Source organism: Rana temporaria, chromosome 6 (assembly GCF_905171775.1).
Source record: "Rana temporaria chromosome 6, aRanTem1.1, whole genome shotgun sequence".
Taxonomy (NCBI): domain Eukaryota; kingdom Metazoa; phylum Chordata; class Amphibia; order Anura; family Ranidae; genus Rana; species Rana temporaria.
This window is the reverse complement of record NC_053494.1, coordinates 113,261,992-113,277,416: the sequence shown is the minus strand read 5'-3', so window position 1 is coordinate 113,277,416 and position 15,425 is coordinate 113,261,992. Positions and strand designations below refer to the sequence as shown.

At 43.2% G+C, this 15,425-nt stretch overlaps 1 protein-coding gene across 1 annotated transcript in view; it reads right to left on the bottom strand.

Annotated features, from left to right (window-relative positions):
- The window catches only part of LOC120943718 (aldehyde oxidase-like), a 189,124-nt gene that overhangs the window by 164,539 nt on the left and 9,160 nt on the right, over nt 1-15,425 (bottom strand). Inside the window, exons 2-4 of the mRNA XM_040357193.1 lie at nt 14,140-14,197; nt 9,907-10,003; nt 4,435-4,543 (exon numbers count right to left, since the gene is read on the bottom strand). Coding sequence (XP_040213127.1) covers nt 4,435-4,543; nt 9,907-10,003; nt 14,140-14,197 — 264 coding nt within the window. The remainder of the gene's footprint in view (nt 1-4,434; nt 4,544-9,906; nt 10,004-14,139; nt 14,198-15,425) is intronic.

Sequence of the window (15,425 nt, the reverse complement as noted above, 5' to 3'; positions counted from 1 at the left end):
TCAGCAGAGAAACCCCCCCAAAGCTTAATGTTTCCACCTCCATGTTTGACGGTGGGGATGGTGTTCTTGGAGTCATAGGCAACGTTCCTCCTCCTCCAAACATGGCAAGTTGAGTTGATTCCAAAGACCCCGATTTTGGTCTCATCTGACCACAACACTTTCACCCAGTTCTCCTCTGAATCATTTAGATGTTCATTAGCAAACTTCAGATGGGCCTGTACATGTGCTTTCTTAAGCAGGGGGACCTTGCTGGCACTGCAGGATTTCAGTCCTTCACGGCGTAGTGTGTTACCAATTGTTTTGGGCTGATTCCTCACTGTTCTCGTGATCATTTAAACTCCATGAGGTGAGATCTTACATGGAGCCCCAGTCAGAGGGAGATTGACACTTATTTTGTGTTTCTACCATTTGCAAATATTCGCACCAACTGTTGTCATGCCCTCACCAAGCTGCTTGGCGATGGTCTTGTAGCCCATTCCAGCCTTGTGTAGGTCTACAATCTTGTCCCTGATATCCTTGGACAGCTCTTTGGTCTTGGCCATGGTGGAGAGATTGGAATATAACTGATTGATTGCTTCTGTGGACAGGTGTCTTTTATACAGGTAACAAGCTGAGATTAGGAGCACTCCCTTTAAGAGAGTGCTCCTAATCTCAGCTCATTACCTGTATAGAAGAAACCTGGGAGCCAGAAATCTTGCCGATTGATAGGGGATCAAATACTTATTTCACTAATTAAAATGCAAATCAATTTATAACTTTTTTTAAATGCGTTTTTCTGGATATTTTGTTGTTATTCTGTCTCTAACTGTTAAAATAAACCTACCATTAAAATTATAATACTGATCATTTCTTTGTCAGTGGGTAAACATACAAAATACTTTTTTCCCTCACTGTAAATCTAAAAAAATCTAATAACTGAAATATTCACACACTCTATTTTGAAGTCATCAGCGACTACAGAACCGGATGAGCTCATCTTAATTTCATTTGATTTGCTTTAAACCCTCTTAATCCAGTTATGTGTTCCAGTATTTTCTCCTCCTTATACCTGATCCCCTGAACCCTTTATACTTCATTCATAATGTATGAGAGGGCAGATTCTTTTGTGTGCTTTTCTGTAAGGTAAAACTGATAATTTAGCATACTGATATGTTTCTGTGTTACAGAGCATTCTGCATCCAGTAATGATTAACAGGTTTCAGAGCATGTATAGAGTGATTAACATCTCACTTCGAATAAAGGTTGCAGGGAAAATATTAAAGTTGGAAAAAGTGTGTGTGTGTGAAATGTATAGGTGAACTCTGGAGCCAAAGAAATTAACAAAATCATACATTTTTTTGTATTGTCATTTTGAGATTTAAAGTCAAAGGGGCAGATCCCCAAAGGTATTACGCCAGCGTATCTCTTGATACGCAGTGTAATTTCAAATTTTGCGTGTCGTATCTTTGTTTTGTATCCTCAAAACAAGATACGACGGCATCTCGGCTAGATCCGACAGGGGTACGTCTTAGTACGCCGTCGGATCTAAGCTGCAATTTTTCGGCGGCCGCTAAGTGACGTTTCCGTCTAATTCCGCGTCGAGTATGCAAATTAGCTAGTTACGGCGATCCACAAAAGTACGACCGGCCAGCGCATTTATTTACGTTGTTTGCGTTCGGCTTTTTCCGGCGTATAGTTAAAGCTGCTGTTAGGAGGCGTACTCAATGTTAAGTATGGCCGTCCTTCCCGCGTAGAATTTTGAAATTTTTACGTCGTTCGCGTAAGTCGTCCGCGAATAGGGATTTGCGTAGAATGACGTCACCGTCGGAAGCATTGGCTTGTTCCGGGTTAATTTCGAGCATGCGCACTGGGATACCCCCACGGACGGCGCATGCGCAGTTAAAAAAAAAACGTTGTTTACATCGGGTCACAACGTATTTACATAAAACACGCCCCCATCACAGCCATTTGAACTCCGCGCAATTACGCCGCCAAAGATACACTACACCGCCGTAACTTACGGCACGGATTCTTTGTGGATTCAAAAAAAAAAGTAAGTTACGGCGGCGTAGTGTATCTTAGATACGCTACGCCTGGCGCATAAATACGCCGTTGTACGCAGATCTGCCCCACAATGTCTTTTCCAGGCAAATGTCTGAGATTAAAATCATAGTTTTAAAAATAGCCAGAATGTTATAGTTTCAACTCTAAAAAAGGGACCTTCCAGAAATCTTTATGAACAATATTTGGGGGCTAGGTGTAAAGTGCAAGAAATAGCCTTCACTGGAAACATTGGTGCAAATTGTCTGCCAGAGTGCCAGTTCACCTCAGTATTCAAGCCTTGTCCCTTGGCTTTGCATGAAGTTCAATTCTTAAAGCTAATATTCCAGCATAAGGATTCTTATTTTTAGCCAAGTACAAAGATATATGAATATTACAGCCACAATGAGGGAAATAAAGACCTTTATCTTTGTTGTAAAGTTTTGTGAATTGAGCCTATAGCCCTGCACACACGGCCAGGATTCTCGTCAGGAAAAAAAAGTTTTTTTTTTCTGATAAGATTCCTGGCAAGATTTTCTTGTCGGCCGAGTGTAGACACGTATGATCTGATGGCTTTAGTATAGTTGATGACCCAGAACTAGAATACAGATGTTCAAACCTCATTTTGGCTTGCATGCTTGTTATGGGTCACTTTATCAAAGTGTATCAAAAACAGACAATAGTCCACTACCATTTTCAGAAAGAAGCCAGATATGGCAGCCTTTGTGTTTCTTTCAGTAAGACCCCTTTCACACTGAGGAGTTTTTCAGGCGGTTTATTGCTAAAAATAGCGCCTAAATACCTCCTGAAAAACTCCTGCCCTACAGTCCCAGTCCCGCTATACCACCACCGCTCATCCTGCTGCAGTGTGAAAGGGGCCTTAGTGTGTTTATCAATAGACTCATTTTTATTTACATAAATATTTTATTGAATGTTTTGAAAAAAAAAGTACAATAAAAAGAGAAGACAGGGAGGAGGGAAGCAGGAAGTAGGGTGTAAAGGATGGGGAGGGAACTGCCCTCTCCATCCATCATAGCCAAGTGTATGGGTATAACGTCATAGATGGCGTACAAGGATGCCTAGCATGATGGTGTAATCAGATATTAATTGGCAGACTGGTGCAGATCTTGATATGCGCATGAACCTCGAAGGGTTGTCCAGGGTGTCCATATATCAGAGTATTTGGAAACTTTGTCGAGAGTGATATGGATCAGCTCCTCTATCTCAGCAATGTGGTCAATACGCCAGAGCCACTCCTTCATTGAGGGAGGGTCTGTGGATCTCCAGTGTACTAGGACACACAACCTTGCAGCATTGATCATATGCATAGCAACTGATTTGCAGTAGCGCTTTTTAGGTATCTTGGAGTGATGTAGAAGGTACTGGGCTGGAGTAAACTCCAGTGGAAGCGATGAAACCACCAGTATCGTACATTACGCCAATAAGATTGGATCATTGGGCACTCCCACCAACAACAAACAGGTGCCAAAGGGGAAAATTTGTGAATTAAATCTGGTTCTATACCACTGCGTCTTCAGTTTATACCCATTTTCTTGGGTTGAGACCAGGGCTCAAGTCCTGCGGGAACGCATGGGAACGGAGTTCCTGCACTTTTTTCACAGCAGGAACTCAGTTCCCTTTGCAGGACTAGAGCAGTCGAGAGCAGCCGAGCCAATCCTTCACTAAGCGGCGATGCCCAGCTCGAGTCACTGTCAGGGGCAGGCGAACCTTAGTAATCCTTTATGTTACTGGCCGCTTCCTGTATATGGATTCATAGGGTAGTGTGCGGGTATTCCGTCACTTCCTCGATGCCGCAATGTCTCCTGGGAGCTTTTGTCACTATTCCTAGGAGACATTGCGGAGGTCTGCCGCAAGTTATCGCAGGATTTAGAAAAAACATGCGGTTTAGTAATTATGCATATGAGCGTATCATATTTTTTTTTTGGTGGGGGAGTGGATCTTGGGTGGGAGTTCCCACACTTTTTTCCCCAGGACTTGACCCCTGGTTGAGACGTTCAAGGATCCTTTGTGGATATCTAAATGAATGCGCTCCCAGCGAGCCTCATTTAACGCGAATGTGTGGTCAGTGTGGAAAAGATCTGATGGATTCTCAAACAGTGTGGAATAAAGCATTGAAATCACATGATTTTGGGGGGGAAGATCGGGAGCAAAGTGACTCAAACACTGTGGGAGATTTGGTGAAACCCGTTCTACGGGATGGACAATCCATGTAATGTTGGAGTTGAATGTATAAGCAGAAGGGAAAGGCCTTTGTGTTGGACAACTCAGCAGGCTCCTTGAGTCTCATGAATCGGTTATGTGTAATTTTTACACGTATCTTTGTTTTTTGTTTCCTTTTCTCTAGGTTTCATTATACAGTCCTGGTATATTTCAACAGATATATTGATATATTACCTGTACGGGATGCAGTCTGGTGGTTGTACTTCCAATTCCCTCTACAGTGGTTACTGCAGCTCCTTGTAGCAAACATATTGGCAGCAGGCAGGCATTGGCTGAATAATGTCTTGAAGGAGTTAAGAATTGTGCTGAAATGCGATACGCTGGAAAAAAAACTCACATCGTCTGTAAAAGGAACACTTGTCATTACATGCCACAAAATGAACTGAAAAGTTATGTAAAACTTGATGTAAAACCTTGTTTTGCCAGTTGTGTAACAAATACATTGTTCTGGAAACAAACCCTCTTATTCACAGTCACGCATGCCTCCCAGATATATTTTTAGTCTGAGAAGTAGAAGGAAAGTGAGAGCAGCAGAACTGTGTAAATTGCCTAAATCTATAGGGGCAGATCCACAGAGCGAGTACGCCGGCGTATCTACTGATACGCCGGCGTACATTCAAATTACCCGCGTCGTATCTTTGGTTTGAATCCTCAAACCAAGATACGACGGCATCTGGGTTAGATCCGACAGGTGTATGTCCTTGTACGCCTTCGGATCTAAGATGCGATACTTCGGCGTCCACATCGTTTTCCGTGTCAGGTATGCTATTTCCGGCGATCCACAAACGTACGAGCGGCCGGCGCATTTTTTTACGGCGTCTCTAGTCGGCTTTTTCCGGCGTATAGTTAAAGCTGGTATTTCGTCGCGTGTAGTTAGACATGCCATGTTAAGTATGGCCGTCATTCCCGCGTTTTTTTTTTTTTCCGTAAGTCGTCTGTGAATCGGGATGGACGTAATTCACGACTAAGTTAAAAAAAATGACGTTGTTGCGATGTCATTTAGCGCAATGCACGGCGGGAAATTTAGAAACGGAGCATGCGCAGTTCATTCGGCGCGGGGACGCGCTTCATTTAAATGAAATGAGATACACTACGCCGCCGTAACTTACGGCGCAAATTCTTCCAGGATTAGATTTAAATACAGGTAAGGTACGGCGGCGTAGCGTATCTCTGATATGCTGCGCGGGTGCAGATCTCTGTGGATCTGCCCCTTAGTGCACATTTCAGAAGCAAGCCAACACATTTCAGGAGCCTAAACTTTCCCCTTTATCAAAAATCTTTGAGTATTGAAATATTTTAATACAAACCATAGATGTATTATTGTATAAAAGGATCATAATAAAATTGTAAGCTCCAACGAGCAGGGCCCTCTGATTCTTCCTGTATTGAATTGTATTATAACTGCCCTCATGTTGTAAAGCGCTATGCAAACTGTTGAAGCTATAGAACACTGGTGTCAAACACAAGGCCCGTGGGCCGAATCCGGCCCACAAGGCCATTTCATGTGGCCCTCGCACCTCTCCTGCAGCTGAAGGAAAGCTCCAGCCCTCCTCTGGTCCTACTCCAGACCCTTACTTTCTGATTTCAAGCAATGCATCCAGCTTCTTCCCAGCAGCAGCATAAGGAAAGGGGGTGCACTGTGATGTAAGGGAGAGTGGGGGACTCAACTTCTGATGGTGGGGTGACTCTTCACATCTAATGTAAAGGAGAGGGGATGGGCTGGACATCTAATCTTACAGATACAATCGGCCCTTTTGAGGGCAATCATAATGCTGATGCAGCCCACGATGAAATTGAGTTTGACACCCCTGCTATAGAAACTCTGTATAATAAAAATAATAATAATATACTCTTTATATACAATAATTATGGTGTATATGCTATGTAACATACAATGAAAATAAAATCAAAACAACTTCTCTGTTAAAAAAAAAACAAAAAAAAAAAACACATCATACTATTGGTTTACATTTCACAAAGAGTGATACAAATTTACATAATCAAATAAGATGTGTTAGAGTGATGGTTATGAAATAGTATATATTTAGGAAATTATTGTAAATAGAATAGTAAATTCTAACAATAATCAATGACAATGTTAAAATAATATAGTCATATGGTTGTATGATTTAACCCAATTGTAAAGAGTAATAAATAGGGTAATCTCAATGAAAAAATAATAGAATTAAAAATCACAGATACATGTGTAGCGCCCTGCTCCTGAGGAACAGGCGCTGCCTCAAATTTAATGGGGGTCCGAGCTGTTATTTGGCTCAGACCAGAGTGATTAAGGGCCATGGCTGTGCTGGGAGTGTTCCACCATTGATCATCTGGGGGTGTTATTACCACCCCAGGCCAAGGGTGGCAGCAGTCAGGTCATGGTATATTGAGTGTCCCCCTCAGCAATGAATTAGTGGGAGTGGTTACCCCGCTGTGCATGCTGGGGAGGGGTACTTAAGGGACAGACGCCATATATATTCATTTATACAACCTATTTACTATCACTCCTTCAGATGACTTGTCATATAGCATATAAACCATGGTTATCTTATATAGTATAATACAATAATGCATCTATGTGTTGTATTAAGACATTTTACGCAGTTTTTATTTTATTTTACATTATTCATTTTCTAAGCTCTGATTGGAGAGGGGAGTGTAAAGCCCCTGAAAATTGTTGGCTTATTCTTGTGATCAATTGTTATGGTAAATAAAGATTTTCCTGGACTTACAGAATTTATCTGGCATGTTTGCCTTCCTTACACTGTTTGCAATATTCCAGTGATTTCCAACGATACCCCAACTGACAGAGAGCTGCCTCTAAAATTCAGATCATTATCTTTATTCCTCCAGCTTCGGGTCCAGCACTCTACCAACATAGCTCTACCAACATATCTACAGTGGATATATTTTTAGTAAAAGAATTTCGTATTTCCCAAAGTGTAGGAAGCATATCTTGGCTCCCACCTTTCATCATACACTAAATGTTGGACATTGCAGGACACAGGATGTGTTCACACCTATGTGATCCAACTCCCGCACCATTTCACAGTTTACACTGCGATCTGCCAACCAATCTGGGGGTGTCATTAACTTTACATTGACACCGGCAGCGGTTCGCAGATTTCAGTGTAAACCAGATGCGATGCAGGAATTTCATCGCACAAGTGTGAACCGAGCCAAATGCCACGTACACACAATCATTTTTCGGCATGAAAAAAAAATGACGTTTTTAAAAACTTAATTTAAAATGATCGTGTGTGGACTTCACATTGTTTTTCGGCTTCTGAAAAACGACCAAAAAAAATTTCTAACATGCTGCATTTTTTCACGTTGCTTTTTAAAATGTCGTTTTTCGTGTTATTAAAAATGATCGTGTGTGGGCAAAAAAGACGTTTTAAACCCGCGCATGCCCAGAAGCAAGTTATGAGATGGGAGGTAAAACTACCATTCATAATGGAGTAAGCACATTCATCACGCTGTAACAAACAAAAAAGCGCGAATCGTCTTTTACTAACAAGGAATCAGTTAAAAGCAGCCCAAAGGCGAATAGAACTTCCTCTTTAGAGTGCCGCCGTACGTGGTGTACGTCACTGCGCTTTGTTCATAATTTTTCAAAAACGATGGTGTGTGGGCAACATCGTTTTTAATGATGAAGTTGGAAAAACTTTGTTTTTTTCATGCCGAAAAACAATCGTGTGTACGTGGCATAAGAGTGTCTCAGATGTAAAGATGGGCAAGAGGTTCACCAATCTGTGAAAAGCTTCTTCAAAAATTGTTAAACAATTTGAGAATAATGTTCCTCAACAAAAAACTGGAAAGACTTTAAATACGTCATCACCTACAGTCCAGAAAATCATAAAAGATTCCAAATATCTGTGCGTTGAAATTAAATGCAATAGATGCCTGTGATCTTTGGGCCCTCAGAGGGCACTGCATTCAAAACAGCCATGATTCTGTGATGGACATCACTGTATGGGCTGAGGAATACTTCCAAAAATTGTTGTCTGGTCAGTGTACACAGCAGTGGTGTATTAAGGTTTTGTGCTGCCCTAGGCCTGACTAAACTTGTGCACCTCCTAATTTAAATATGACCTACCCCTTCCTGCCAAGGCCACACCCCTTGCTGTTTAAGACCCGCACTGAAATTGGGGACACTCGTTTTTAGGGCCTGGGGGGGGGGGGCATTGGATTCCCTTAATTTGCATAGATTTCCTCTCACTTCCTGTTTGGCTATGGGGCAGGAAGTGAAGGAAAATCTCTGCAATGGAACAGGGATGGTAAAAAAAATAACCTGACAGGGGCTATAACCCTCCCTTACTCTATCCAAAATGAAAAAAAAAAAGTGTTGCCTATAGTTCTACTTTAAGCACACATTTCAGATAATTTTATGTAGCGGACTAAGACGATATAACCATGCCAATGGTGCAGCAGAAAACATATAGCACAGTGAGGAAGGTTTGTGGTCCAGGATGATAGGACAATCAAAATTTGAATCAGCTTGCCATGCTGCCCCCCTGCAAAGTGCTGCCCTAGGCTTGGGCCTTGTTGGCCTAGGCCAGCATACAACGTTGGTACACAGTTCACGGTGCCATCCAAAAATGCAAGGTAAAGCTCCATCATGCAAAGAAAAATCTCTGGGCCAAAGCTCATTTAAAATGGTCTGTTGCAATGTGGAAAATTGTTCTCTGGTCAGACAAGTCAAAATTTGACATTCTTTTTGGCAACCATGGGATCCGTGTCCTTTGGACCAAAAAGGAGAGGGACCCTCAAGCTTGTTGGCAGCACTCAGTTCAAAAGCCTACATCTCTGATGGTATGGGAGTACATTAGTGTGTATGGAATGGGCAGCTTGCACAACTGGAAAGGCATCATCAATGCTGAAAGATATATCCAGGCTTTAGAGCAGCACATGCTCAGGCAAGAATGGGTCCATAGAATGGGTTAAAACAAGTACCGTATTTATCGGCGTATATCGCGCACTTTTTTCCCCTTAAAATAAGGGGAAAATCGTGGGTGCGCGATATACGCCGATAGCCGCTTCCCGCGCTCAGTTTGAATTCCTGCGCCGACATAAACCGAGTGCAGTACACTCGGGTACATTTGGCTAGGCTCGGCTTCGCTCGTGCTCACGCATAAACATCACAGAGCGCGAGCGAAGCCGAGCCTTGCCGAATGTACCCGAGTGTACTGCACTCGGTATATGTCGGCGGAGGCGTTCGAACTGAGCGCGGGAAGCGGGGACTCGACTGGAGGCGTGCGCTGGAGAAGCCGGGAGGACACCACCAAGGCCGCAGACGGACGCCGGACCGGACGATGGACGCTGGGAAGACACCAAAACTGTAAGTAATAAAATCATATAACATTTTTTTTTACAGGAATTTCGGGGGCAACTTTAGGGGTGCGCGGTATACACGGGAGCGCGCTATACCGCGATAAATACGGTAATAATAATGAATTTTATATTGTAAAACATTAATACACTAACTTAGACATTGACAGACCCAGCAGAAATCTCACTTTATCAGATTAGTGAAGAACGTCCCTTATAATTATATAAAAATCTGAATATCATGTCACAAATGTTATCCTCTCTGGGGATATACATTACAATGATTGCAATAGCCATAAAGGTATTGAAGGATACTGAATCTTCTTGGTGACTGGATGAATTACGGACACCATCACAGTGCAGGCACCACATCCACCCCCTCCACATCCATATTTTGTACCAGGTAGTAGAACTGTTAATAAATCAGATAAGGAAATATAAAACTTGGCAGAGTATACTTAGTTTTGTTTTACATGGATGATTAAAAGTCTGGTATGTTGGACTGGAGAAAAGGTTACAGTGTTCAAAAAAAGAGCAACTCCAAAAAAATTCCCCTCTGAATAATCTACTGTATGTACAATGCAAGGATTTTGACAAACTTTGTTGCAGATTCTTGCCTTTTGTTATTCTGAAGAAATCCCTGTATGTTTGTCTGTATTCATTTGCTGAGTGAGTCTAATGGGAGTGGCTTCATTATTATCAACCAGCTGCTGCAGAATCATGGCTCTAATGGGGAAAATTGCAGGGTCTGCATTCCTTTAGATGACATTTCCTATTGAGAGCATCTTACCAAAAAGAAGGAGATGCCAAAAATCGGACTTGTATCTTAGTGTAGACTCTGGGAAAAAATCAGTGAGCCAATCAAACAAGCAGGAAATTATGTTTCTGGGGGGGGGGGGGCGTTTTGTGTACAGAACACCTCCAGGTAGCCATTTTGCATTGCACTTCACAGAAAAATACAGAGCTGCAGATTGAAAAAGAAAGGTAATTTTTAATATCATTTAATTACAATATGACTTGTGCCCCAATTATATATGCGATATTATTATTATTTTCTTTATTTTAGGGGGCAATTTACTAAAACTGGAGCATGCAGAATCTAATGCATCTGTGCATAGTAGCCAATCAGCTTCTAACTTCAGCTTGTTCTATTAAGCTTTGCCAATAAAACCTAGATGATGATTGGTTACTATGCACAGCTACACCAGATTCTGTGTGCACCCATTTTATTCAAATCTCAAGTGTATCTAAAGCTAACTTTTTTTTCTTTTTAGTTTTGTATAGAGTAGAGAAAGATTGGAGCCGCTTTCAGATTTTCAGTTTCAATTATTTTTATTAGGTTGTATATAAAGTACAAACATGACAGACAAATAAAGACAGTGGGGCAGATCCACATACAATTAGATGGGCGCAGCGTATGTGAGATACGTTACGCCGCTGTAACTTACTTTTGGCAGCTTTGAATCGACAAAGAATTTGCGCCGTAAGTTACGGCGGCGTAGTGTATCTCTCGCGGCGTAACGGCGCCTAATTCAAATCGGTAAGTAGGGGGGCATGTTTCATTTAAATGAAGCGCGTCCCTGCGCCGGACGAACTGCGCATGCGCTGTCCCTAAATTTCCCGCCGTGCATTGCGCGAAATGACGTCACAAGGACATCATTGTTTTGACTTGGACGTAAATTACGTCCATCCCGCGATTGACGGACGACTTACGCAAACGAAAAAAAAAATCAAATTAAACGCGGGAACGACGGCCATACTTAACATAGCAGGTCTAACTATACGCCACGAAACAGAAGCTTTAACTATACGCCGGAAAAAGCCGACTAGAGACGACGTAAAAGAAAGCGACGGCCGATCGTACGTTCGTGGATCGTCGGAAATAGCTAATTTGTATACTCGACGCGGAAAACGACAGGAACGCCACCTAGCGGACGCCGAAGAATTGCATCTTAGATCCGAAGGCGTACGAAGACGTACGCCTGTCGGATCTAACTCAAATGCCGCCGTATCTTGTTTTGAGGATTCAAAACAACGATACGACGCGGGAAATTTTAAAGTACGCCGGCGTATCAGTAGATACGCCGGTGTACTCTCTCTGTGGATCTGCCCCAGTGGGTCTACTCCACTGTCAGAATGCAGTGATTGACAGCTGCGGCCGGCTGAACTGTTTTCCATCAGGAGTTTTCAACAGATGTCTAATGGGGAAGTTATTAACCCTGCACTGTACGTGAAGGGGAAGGAGTGCGACTAGGGTTGCCAACTCATCCCTTTAAAACAGAACACATATTAATTATACAGGTTCTGTGGCTGATTAAGGAGGTAATTAAACTCACTTGGTGCCTTATTTTCATTAAATTAGCCTCAGAACCTGTGTAATTCATATGTGTTCGGTTTTAAAGGGATGAGGTGGCAACTCTAAGGCCGGGTACACACGGACAAACATGTATGGTGAAAGCGGTCCGTCGGACCGTTTTCACCATACATGTCTGCCAGAGGGCTTCTGTACGATGGTTGTACACACCATCGTACAGAAGTCCGCGCGTAAACAATACGCGGGGCGTGTCCGCGGTGTCGCCGCGTCGATGACGCGGTGTCGCCGCGACAATGACGCAGCGACGTGGGCGGCCCGCCTTTAAAATGCTTCCACGCATGCGTCGAATTCATTCGACGCATGCGAGGGACGGCGGGCGCCTGGACATGTACGGTAGGTCTGTACTGACGACCGTACATGTCCGAGCGGGCAGGATTCCAGCGGACTGTTTTAAAACAAGTCCAGGAATATTTGTCCGCTGGGAAAAGGCCCGGCGGGCAAATGTTTGCTGGAATTCGGCCCGCTCGCGCCCACACACGACCAAACATGTCTGCTGAAACTGGCCCGCGGACCAGTTTCAGCAGACATGTTTGGTCGTGAGTACGGGGCCTAAGTGCAACCTCAGCCAGGAAAGCCTTAAAGGGGTTGTTAAGGTTCGTTTTTTATTTTCTATCCATAGGAAAAATTTAAAACATGTTCTATTTTTTAACACCGATGGAAAAAAGACAGATGGGGCCCACACATGATCGGTTTGTCTGATGAAAACAGCTCATCTGTCTGTTTTGTGTACAGGGCTTAAAGACAGGTATTTGCACCCACTTCCGGCCACACGTTTGGGCAAAAGATGTGTTTTTCCCGACTTCCCGTCTGTCCCCCGTTGTGTGCTGGGAACACTCGGCTCCCAGCACACAGCGTGTGAGCCAATCAGCGGGCACAGCGTGACTCGCGCATGCGCCGTAGGGAACCGGGTAGTGAAGCCGGAGCGCTTCACTTCCTGGTTCCCTCACTGAGGATGGCGGGGGGAGCAGCAGAGAGACGAGCGATCGCTCGTCCTCTGTTGTGGACGGCGCTGGACTCCAGGACAGGTAAGTGTCCTAATATTAAAAGTCAGCAGCTGCAGTATTTGTAGCTGCTGGCTTTTAATATATTTTTTTAATGGCACATCCGCTTTAAGGTAAAACAACTTTTACCTTTACAACCCCTTTAACTAGGCTAGAAGTACTGGACTGTTGGTTTGCTTTGCTACGCATAGTATGAGAGAGGATTCTCACCTCTCCTTTCCTTTAGCTTATTACTACCTTTGGCTACTTGACATACCCAATAATGTGTATACAGGATAATGTGTATACAGGAGTTCACATGGCTACAGGGGAGAGGTGAAAAGCTAAGGGCCAGCTTAGCAATAAGCAATAAGCAGCATTAAAACTTGGAATCTTGGAGTCTTGTTATATATATATATATATAATCGAAATGGTTGAGACACACTTGTTACTTATCACTTGGAATCTTGAACTCAGGATTTACACATTAAAGATGTGGATCCCAATATTCCGACAAAATCATATATAGAAAGACGGTGATGTGGTATCCAAACTGATGCAAAAATAATTTCTTCGTGATCAATACACTCTCACAACATTTTAGCAACTGTACAGCTTCGAGCAACCATGCTCTTCCTCAAGCCACACATCCACACATGGCTTGAGGAAGAGCATGGTTGCTTAAAACTGTACAGTTGCTAAAATGTGAATATTGTGATGGTGCATTGGTCAAGAAGAAATAATTTTTGTATCAATTTCAATACTGCACTTTCTTCTTTTTATTTACAGTATACTGTATATGCCTACAGCGCTAAATACGTGTCCACATTGTAAAGGATAAGTTCACCCATATTTAGAGTGTAACTTGTAACACGTTCAGCATTTCCCTGTTTTTTTCCCTGTCCCCCCACCTCCCTGTGACAGTGGCCCAGGGATCTTCTTCCTGTACCTGCTGTCACAATTCAAAAAGAGCACTGCCATTCGGGGCTCCACCCACATGGCTGCGTCATTCGTTTACAGATCCCTCTGGATTAATGGATAAAAATGTGCATTTATTATTTTCTTTTGTAAAGGTGAACTTATCCTTTATGTACTTAAACCAAAAAATTGGCTTGGAAACATTAAACTGTGCATACATCACAAATACACCTTGGAAAAAATGAAAAATGTTCGTTGTCTTTATTCAAAGGATACGCTTCCTTCGCAGATATGGCAATAGCATGACCTCTGGATCTGCATTTTTCTCAACAATCTACATAGAAAGAGAAAAAAAATTGAATTAGCTTCTTATGACTATATTCAACAAAAGTGTATTTGGAGAAGGTGTAGATGCTCATCTAAAAAGGCATGAACCCAGCCTAAATGTTTAGAAAGGCACAAATCTCTATAGTAGTGTAGCGCCTGGTTACTTCAAAGTACCGGTGCTTTTTAAAGCGGATGTGCCATGAACAAAAAACAGCTGCTGACTTTTAATATTAGGACACTTACCTGTCCTGGAGTCCAGCGCCGTCCACAGCAGAGGACGAGCGATTGCTCGTCACTCTGCTGCTCCCCCCGCCATCCACGGTGAGGGAACCAGGAAGTGAAGCGCTCCGGCTTCACTGCCCGGTCCCCTACGGCGCATGCGCGAGTCACGCTGCGCCTGCCGATTGGCTCCCACTGTGTACTGGGAGCCGAGTGTTCCCAGCACACAACGGGGGGGGGGGGCTTTTGGGAGGTGACGTCATGCCCGCAGTCTGCCCGAGACTGTTGTGGCCGGAAATACCTGTCTTTAGACAGGTATCTGCACCCCCCTCCCCCCTGAAAGGTGTCAAATGTGACACCGGAGGGGGGAGGGTTCCGATCAGCGTGAGTTCCACTTTAGGGTGGAGCGCCGCTTTAAATTCAGAGGGAGATCAGAGTGTAGTTAAACTATGATCTGTTTAAAATGTTTAAATTGGGTCTCTGTCTCAGCTTGCCTGTGCTGTGGGCTCATTCTGTTGTACTGGGGTGTTCTTCCCATCCCAGTGCAGTAGATGGCAGCAGTGGAGTCAATGTTTGGGTGCTCTTCCCTAGCAGCCAATCAGGAGGATTGAGCCTCGCTGTGCATGCTGGGGGAGGGTATTTATGGGGCAGACGCCATTAGTTCTGGGTCTTCTTCGTCCAGTGTGGCACACCCCCAGGAATTTCAGAAGGTAAATGTACCACTTAAAACAAACCAGCAGCTCCTCCAGGGGTAGTTCTTCAGTAGGTTTTCTTTAAATGTAGAACACAAGAAAATGCTTGAAAATCACTAGAAATTAATAATAAAGAGTAGCAATCTAAACATAAAATACTGTATATTGCAGCTTATCAATCATTAGACGTGGTCAGGGCCGCTCCACAGGGCCTCAGATGGCAACTCCCCCTTTTTTTTTTTTTATAAAAAAATATATATTTTTTTAATATATTTGTATTTTATTTTTTATTAAAAAAAAAATATTTTTTTAGAGGTCCCCAGG